The following is a 9,116-nucleotide window of genomic DNA, read 5'->3' as shown; positions in this document are numbered from 1 at the left end:
TGAGAGGAGGGGGGGAGGGAGAGAGAGACGACCAACGCTGAGAGGAGGGGGGGAGTGAGACCGACCTAGATCCAGAGTTTCTCGAGTTCTGAGCATCTACACTTCAAATTGTTTGCATGATAGTGATCCCTTTGAGCCCAATTTGTACATTATGTGAAACTTGTTGGGTATATTCTGCTGCCCGGTCATTTCCTCCAGCGTCTTCCAAGTCGGCAGGCGTCCTCACTCCCTGACCGTTCTTGATAAATGTTTACGTTTCTTGTGATTTTGGGGGGTGATTGTTTTCTTTGGGGGTGGCGTTCCAATGTTTTTTGTTGTTCTTCTCAGTTCCTGCAGGACATCTTGGACACGCTGTTTGTTATCCTCGACGACAACACAGAGAAGTACGGCCTGCTCGTCTTCCAGTCGCTGGTAAGGGCGTCATCGAGAGAAGTAATACTTGATATATATTTTGTGCCCTTCTGCTCCTTTCGGGGGGGTAAACATGGCGATAGAGAGAGAGGACGGAACCCAGACTGAGCATTTTATGTCTACGAGACGGCTTTCATTCAGCAGCTCAGTACAGGGTTGGAACGGCTTGATAGATGGGTGGCCTTCCTCAGAGAACCAGGGCTCCCCTCTGGCACAGTCTCTGTATTTATATTTGCTCCCTATACGAGTGACGGTACCTCTCGTATCGGCACAGGCTGCTACCCAGAGCACAGACAATCGCCACCATGGCCGCCGGCACATTTCTGAATATCTTATCCTGCCGAGTGTACAGACCTCAAATGTTCTACATGATTCGCATATTGACATCTCGGAGCCAGAGGCGTTTCTACTATAAAATGTGCCTGTGGCGTTATGTGTATAGGGCAATGCCGTGGATGGCGCTCGTGCACAACATGTTTTGTGTGCAAACCTCGTAGTTCTGAGGAAACCGGAAGTCATGCGGTCCCACAACGCGATAAGTTCGCACTTTCGATACATCACCGGCCCTGTATGGCGTCCCTCCCCTGGCAACCAGCGATGATTGGGACACTCTGGCCCCACCGAGCTCCATCATTGTGTCTCATACGAGTCGCACACTTTTTACTGTTGAATTATCGTGTCCGCAAAGCGCATTGATTTGGTTCTACGCACTTCTTAAAGATCTCCTTTTTACTCTCCTTCGGCAGGTCTTCATCATCAACCTCTTGCGGGACAATAAATATTACCATTTCCGCCCAGTGCTGGACACCTACATCCAGAAACACTTCGCTGGTGCTCTGGCCTACAGGTGGGTGTGGACTGAGGGAAGACGGTGTGAAAGGACTGACAGTGAAGTTTGGAACGTGTTGGGGGAAGCGATGGAAGGTTTGAGGGTCATTTGGGCCGATTTCATGGGAAATGGGCAGCACAGTGGCCTAGTGGTTAGCGCTTCTGCCTTACAGCACTGCTCCTGCCCCTGTGCCTGGTTCGAATCCCGGCCAGGTCACTATCTGCAAGGAGTTTGCATGTTCTCCCGGTGCTGTGCGGGTTTCCACTGGGTACTCCGGTTTCCTCCCACACTCCAAAGACACGCTGGAAGGTTAATTGGCTCCTCTCTCAGTTGGCCCTCTATGTATGTATGTGAGATAAGGGACCTTAGATTGTAAGCTCCTTGAGGGTAGGGATTGATGTGAATGTGTAACTATGTAAAGTGCTGTGTAAATTGTCGGCGCTATATAAATACCTGTAATAAATAAATAAAATGGGGGTCACATTAGGACTGGGAGAAGAATTCTTGGTTGTGTCTTGGGCTTGTCGATGTGTCTTGGGCTTGGGCTTACCTCAGCAGGGACTGGGTTTGGTTCTTGATGGGTCATCGGCTTAGAATTAAGAGTAAAAAGCAAGACTTGGAGTTTGGGGAAATGAGATGAAAATATGAGATATTAATAATGGACATTTGGTGACCGGTCCTGAGGTCCTGTGCCATTCCACAGAGAAGGAGCCACGTGAAGAAGCCCATACACCAATGTGCTGGCTAGCTTGGCTTTTAAAGGAGAACTATGAGGGGGGAGGGGGGTGCTTTTCACTCACCTCATAGCTCTAGCCGACCTGTGACAATGAGACTGTCACAGGTCGGCTCACTAGATCGGGAGGTGAGCGAACACATAACGGCGCTCGCTCACCTCTCGATCCTGTCACGGCTCTCTGCCGTGACAGGGGAGGGGCTGGATTCCCCCCTCCCCGCTCCGATCTGCCAGCGCTGACTGGCGGAACGGACGGGGGAGGGGGCGGGTACAGCTGGCTCTGCCTCTAGATAGGCGGAGCCAGCTGTCACTCACGCAGCTGGGCGAATCTCGACGTAATTGTCGGGATCCGCTTCGGCTGCGGCATCTCAGTATACCGCGAGCTGTAGCTCCCTATATACTGAGCTTAGGGTGACGGGAGGACGCTAGTTTGTGTCCTCACGTTACCCTTAGGAGAACTATGGGGAAAAGCCCCGACCCCATAGTTCTCCTTTAAACATTTGATCACAGTGTGCATGATACTTGGGCATCGCAGATATCAGTCAGAAGATTCGCACAGTAGGGTTGCGTAGGTCGCTGTGAGATTGGTCGGATGGGGTGACACAAGCGGGCCCGTGTTCTTTCTCTTTCAGGGAACTGATCCGCTGCCTGAAGTGGTACATGGAGCGATCGGCCGACCTCGTGCGGCAGGACCACATCCAGGAAGCCATGAGGGTGAGCAGTGTGGGGGGAGGGGAGATATGGGAGAGCTCATCAATATATATAATGATTTGGGGAAACACTATCGCTGGGTGTATGTCCTCGAATTGCTGCAGCCAAGCTTTACAGCAAGCCTCCCCCACCCCAAAACAAATCACATTTGGCCAAGCATTGACCACTTCCATGTCATGGCCGGCTGGTCCACCTCAAATGGGGGCGACATAAAAAAGAGAGCTTTCACGTTGCTGAAATCTGCTAATAATTAGTATGTTTTGCAAGATGTATTGGCAGTCAATGGGGACGGCCAAATTAAGGTGCTTTTTGATGGTTTTTAAAGGAGAATTATGAGGCTATTGATTTTCTCTCAGCCTCAAAATCTGAGCCGACCTGTGACAATGAAACTGTCACAGGTCGGCTCAGTAGATCGGGAAGTGAGGGAACACATACCGGCGCTCGCTCACTTCTCTATCTATCCCTGCAGAGAGCCGTGACTCTCACTCACGGCTCCCTGCAGAAATCCCCCCCCCTCCCCTTTCCGATCCTCCAGCGCTGACTGGCGGAACGGATGGGGGAGGGGGCGGGCACAGCTGGCTCTGCCTTTGGATAGGCAGAGCCAGCTGTCAATCCCGCAGCTGGGTGGATCTCGACAGCAATGTCGGGATCCGTCCCGGCTGCGGCGTCTCAGTATACCGCGAGCTGTAGCTCCCTATATACTGAGCTTAGGGTGACGGGAGGACGCTAGTTTGTGTTCTCCTGTGACCCTGAGGAGAACTATGTGGAAAAGCCCTGACCCCATAGTTCTCCTTTAAGGATTCAGTGGACTTTAAATGGTTCCTGATGGTCAGGAAAGCTCCTTTGACCTATTCTAGACCTGTTCCTGTGCCAAAAAGCGTCCCCTCATGTGGACATGATGTTATTTAATGAGGAGCAGGGGAGGAGCCGTGACCCTTGTTCATACACAAACCCATTGGTCACCATATCAGCTCCGGCATGGAGATCACACAACGATGACGTCTCATTGCAGGCTTTGGAAATCCTCTTCAAGTTCATCGTCCAGTCTCGCCTGCTCTTTGCTCGGTCCACCGGAGGCCTGGAGGAAGAGCAGTTCCGCTGCAGCATCCACGACCTCTTCCAGTCCATGCGTTTTGTGCTGAGCCTGGACACACGTAGCTCTGACACCCTCCTCTTCACACAGGTACGTACTGCCGCCCTCCTGGGTCTCCTTTAATAACATCAGGAAGCTGCTCATAGCACGCCATTGGTTTCTGGGCAGAAGCGCTCTGATTGGGTGCTTTTAGGATGAACTCAATGGACTTGTGGTTTTTTTTTAAACCTGACAAACGATATAACTGTAACATTGTTTCTTCTGATGATCCCTACTGAAGCTGTAGAAGACTTGTACGTAAATATTGCAACAGTTACAGCGAGGCTTCCACTTCTCCCTCTTATGTCTGTAGCCGAATGTTCTCTGATCATTTCCTGCTTTATGAGGCTCTTTATTATTATTATTATTTCAATTGCCTTAAATGTGATCTCGCTCCCCTCTCGATCCCTCTGCTTCCCCTTCTACCCCCCCTCTCTGCTCCTGATCCTCTCCGATAAATTTAAAGCAAGCCTCGTCTGGAGGAGAGGCGAGCGGCACGGGGGAGTCAAACAATCAAAAGACTGGGGGCTCCTCCAGCCCGTCAACAGTCTGTTTCGTAAGTAGACGCCCCTCCCACCACCACCCCCCTTCAAAACGCTGTACTGCGCACCTGAGAGAATGCAGCGCTCACCTGACAACCCTGTGCTGCACTCCCCGATTTCTCTTCCCCAGGACTAGAATGTGTTAACTTCTTATCTGTGGGCCACCGAATGTGCAAAATTCATGTTCATCAAACCTACCAAATCCATCACCCGCACACACACTGCCGATCCCGTCATCACCCCCACAGCTTCCTCTGCATCTCCCTCCACCTTCCATCCATCCGCTCCCTCCACTCCTCACCGCACAATGCATCAGATGAATGGACGCCCGTTAATAACGTAGATGAAAAGTTACAGAAGGATTCTGTGGTGGACGAGTCGGCTGGGGGGAGGAGAGGGGGGGTCTCGGAGTTCCATGTCTGGTGCAGAGATCTCCACTGATCCTTCACTTTGTGCTTTACACTCCGCTGCTTGTTTCATGTGTCACGTGCTTATCACGTGTGTGTGTGTGTGTGTGTGTGTGTGTGTGTACATGTGTGCGTGCGTGTGCGTGCGTGTGCGCTCGTGTGTGTGTGTGCTGGTAATTATTATGAAAATCACAAATGGCCTTTCCAGGTTTTGGGAAAGTGAGAGTAATTCCCTCTTAGTTGTCAATGTAACAAGTGTCCCCGTTGGACATCATGTTCCAAAACCATGGCCGTTAATATGGACTTGCCCTCCAACCATGGCCATTAATATGGAGTTGCCCCCCCCCCCATGTCCATTAATATGGAGTTGCCCTCCACCCATGGCCATTAATATGGAGTTGCCCTCTACCCATGGCCATTAATATGGAGTTGCCCTCCACCCATGGCCATTAATATGGAGTTATCCTCCACCCTTGTCCAATAATATGGAGTTGCCGTCCACCCATGGCCATTAATATGGAGTTGCCCTCCACCCATGGCCATTAGTATGGAGTTGCCCCCCACCCATGGCCATTAGTATGGAGTTGCCCTCCACCCATGGCCATTAATATGCAGTTGCCCTCCACCCATGGCCATTAATATGCAGTTGCCCTCCACCCATGGCCATTAATAAGGAGTTGCCCTCCACCCATGGCCATTAATATGGAGTTGCCCTCCACCCATGGCCATTAATATGCAGTTGCCCTCCACCCATGGCCATTAATATGCAGTTGCCCTCCACTCATGGCCATTGATATGCAGTTGCCCTCCACCCATGGCCATTAATATGGAGTTGCCCTCCACCCATGGCCATTAATATGCAGTTGCCCTCCACCCATGGCCATTAATATGCAGTTGCCCTCCACCCATGGCCATTAATGTGGAGTTGCCCCACGTTTGCAGCTGCAACACCCCAACTCTTCTGGGAAGGCTTTCCATAAGATTTTGGAGGGTGTCATGGTGGAATAGAAAAGGGTCTTCACCAAACTGCTCAAACTATATCTTTATGTAAATGGGTCCACCCCTCAAGGAAGACCTTGCACTAGACTTTGAGGGGTGTCTGTGGGAATGTGTGAGGTCATGTGTGAGGTCAGGTCCCATGTGTGAGGTCAGGTGCTGATATTGGATGAGAAGACCCGGCCCACTATCATCATCCCAAAGGTGGTCAGTAGGGTTGAGGTCGGGGCTCTGTGCAGGACGCTCGAGTTCCTCCACCAAGCTGGTCACACCGTGTCTTTATGGAGCTTTGTACAACAGAACTCAATCATTCCTGTGGAACATCTACTGTGTGTTCCATAAGGTGTTCCTGAGCTCCATGGGGTTGAGGTCGGGCCTCTGGTGTGGAGGAACTTGAGTGGCCCTCACAAGCTGGTGACACCATGTCTGTATGGAGCTGGCTCTGTACACAGGGGACAGTCATGGGGGGAACAGAAAAGGGTCTTCACCAAACTGTGACCACAAGGCTGGAAGAGCCCCATTGTCTCCAATGAACAGAACCTTCACTGGAGGCCCCGGGACTCCATCATTTGCAGGGGGGGGTCCACAAACTTTTGGCCGTAGAATGTAAACTGTATTCCTGCCCTCAAAAAGCTGAGTCTGGATTGAGAAGAAAGATGCCAGCGAGTGTTCGGACCCAGAGAAGGCAATGACCTGATAAAAGGATGGAGATGGGACATTGGCCGGGGTGGTGGCGGCTCCGGGGATGCGGTCTCAATTGTCTGCAGTCTGCTGTGGTCTGGATTCCCTCATATCTGGTATTTTTAGCCTCGCTGTGACCTTTCTCCTCCTCGCCGTGACCTTGGCTGCCCCCGCAATCAATGCACACCGGAGACATTTCGTCTTGCTGAGTGCTATTTGTGCCAAAGATTTGCTTCCCATTAACCCGCAGCCACTAAAAGGACTTTGTTTGTCCCATCCAGAGCTCTCATATTCCCCCTGGGGGAATCCGCTTTATGAGCCCAAGGTCTATGTGATGACAGATGCAGAGAAAGCCATTACCGTGCCCAGAAAACTGCAAACACGGCATATCGGGCCTTATAGGATCGGCTACGTCCTGGGAGGAAGGATTATACATCAGCACGTTTATGATTGAAAAATACATCAGCTCGTTACTGAGAGCACACATACATACAGGCAGAGCACACATACATACAGGCAGAGCACACATACATACAGGCAGAGCACACATACATACAGGCAGAGCACACATACATACAGGCAGAGCACATACACAGGGAGAGCACACACACACATACATACAGGGAGAGCACACATACATACATACAGGCAGAGCACATACACAGGGAAAGCACACATACATACATACATACATACATACAGGGAGAGCACACACATACATACAGGGAGAGCACACACACATACATACAGGGAGAGCACACACATACATACAGGGAGAGCACACACACATACATACAGGGAGAGCACACATACACAAAGGAAGAGCACAATACATACACACAGTGAGAGCACACATACACACAGGGAGAGCACATACACTGGGAGAGCATGCGCACATACACACAGGGAGAGCACATACACAGGGAGAGCACACATATATACATACATACAGGGAGAGCACACATACATACATACATACATACATACTGTACATACAAGGAGAACACACATACACAAAGGAAGCGTAAACATACACACAGGGAGAGCACACATACACACAGTGAGAGCAGGCACACGCACACACATTTAACCCGCAGCCACTAAAAGGACTTTGTTTGTCCCATCCAGAGCTCTCATATTCCCCCTGGGGGAATCCGCTTTATGAGCCCAAGGTCTATGTGATGACAGATGCAGAGAAAGCCATTACCGTGCCCAGAAAACTGCAAACACGGCATATCGGGCCTTATAGGATCGGCTACGTCCTGGGAGGAAGGATTATACATCAGCACGTTTATGATTGAAAAATACATCAGCTCGTTACTGAGAGCACACATACATACAGGCAGAGCACACATACATACAGGCAGAGCACACATACATACAGGCAGAGCACACATACATACAGGCAGAGCACATACACAGGGAGAGCACACACACACATACATACAGGGAGAGCACACATACATACATACAGGCAGAGCACATACACAGGGAAAGCACACATACATACATACATACATACATACAGGGAGAGCACACACATACATACAGGGAGAGCACACACACATACATACAGGGAGAGCACACACATACATACAGGGAGAGCACACACACATACATACAGGGAGAGCACACACATACATACAGGGAGAGCACACACACATACATACAGGGAGAGCACACATACACAAAGGAAGAGCACAATACATACACACAGTGAGAGCACACATACACACAGGGAGAGCACATACACTGGGAGAGCATGCGCACATACACACAGGGAGAGCACATACACAGGGAGAGCACACATATATACATACATACAGGGAGAGCACACATACATACATACATACATACATACTGTACATACAAGGAGAACACACATACACAAAGGAAGCGTAAACATACACACAGGGAGAGCACACATACACACAGTGAGAGCAGGCACACGCACACACACACAAACAGAGAGCACGCATACACACAGGGAGAGAACGCGCACGCATGCGCACACACACACACATACATCAATCAATTTACATTGTGAATCTGTTGGGGTGTTGCAGGTAAGAAGCGAGGGTTCGCACGCCTGTTATGGAGGATTGCAGACACCTCATGTAGTAGCGTCACATTAATAACGTTGTCACACTCTGCGGGGCCGGATACATTTTTGTTTGTGGTAACAATTTCAAGTTTGAGTTTCGCACGCCCGCTCTAGACTCCCAGTGCTACAGTGCAAGGGTTTCAGATGTCCAGTGATCTCCAACAATGAATGCTGGGACTTGTAGTTGTATGACGGATTGCGTGCTGAGGGCTGTGCGTTGTGTGCATTCCGTGTTCTTTCATGCATTGTTGTATGGTTCCCCCCCAGTCCGTCCATGACACGTCTGCTCCTCCTTGCAGGCCGCCCTGCTCAGCTCCTTCCCCGCCATCTTCGAGGAGTTGCTGCCCATGTTCTCGGTGACGGAGGTGGCGGAGTTCGTTCGTGGAACCCTCAGCAGTCTCCCGAGCACGCTGCACCTGGGGCAGTCCATGGATGTGGTCAAGCTGCAGTCCATCGGCCGCACCGTCGACTGTCGCCTCTTCTCCTTCCCAGGTGAGGAACCGGAAAAACAAAAGGTGCCCCGAGGATCTGACCTCCGAGATCTGACGGGGGAGGGGGGCGGGGGGGGGG

At 50.8% G+C, this 9,116-nt stretch overlaps 1 protein-coding gene across 1 annotated transcript in view; it reads left to right on the top strand.

The window, feature by feature from the left end:
* DOCK3 (dedicator of cytokinesis 3) overlaps positions 1–9,116 on the top strand; it is a 99,500-nt gene that overhangs the window by 40,787 nt on the left and 49,597 nt on the right. Inside the window, exons 18-22 of the mRNA XM_018572194.1 lie at positions 328–411; positions 1,158–1,258; positions 2,606–2,687; positions 3,697–3,867; positions 8,846–9,047. Coding sequence (XP_018427696.1) covers positions 328–411; positions 1,158–1,258; positions 2,606–2,687; positions 3,697–3,867; positions 8,846–9,047 — 640 coding nt within the window. The remainder of the gene's footprint in view (positions 1–327; positions 412–1,157; positions 1,259–2,605; positions 2,688–3,696; positions 3,868–8,845; positions 9,048–9,116) is intronic.

Source organism: Nanorana parkeri, unplaced genomic scaffold (genome assembly GCF_000935625.1).
Source record: "Nanorana parkeri isolate BGI_ZX_2015 unplaced genomic scaffold, ASM93562v1 scaffold1966, whole genome shotgun sequence".
Classification (NCBI taxonomy): domain Eukaryota; kingdom Metazoa; phylum Chordata; class Amphibia; order Anura; family Dicroglossidae; genus Nanorana; species Nanorana parkeri.
This window is presented reverse-complemented; position numbering and strand designations above follow the sequence as displayed.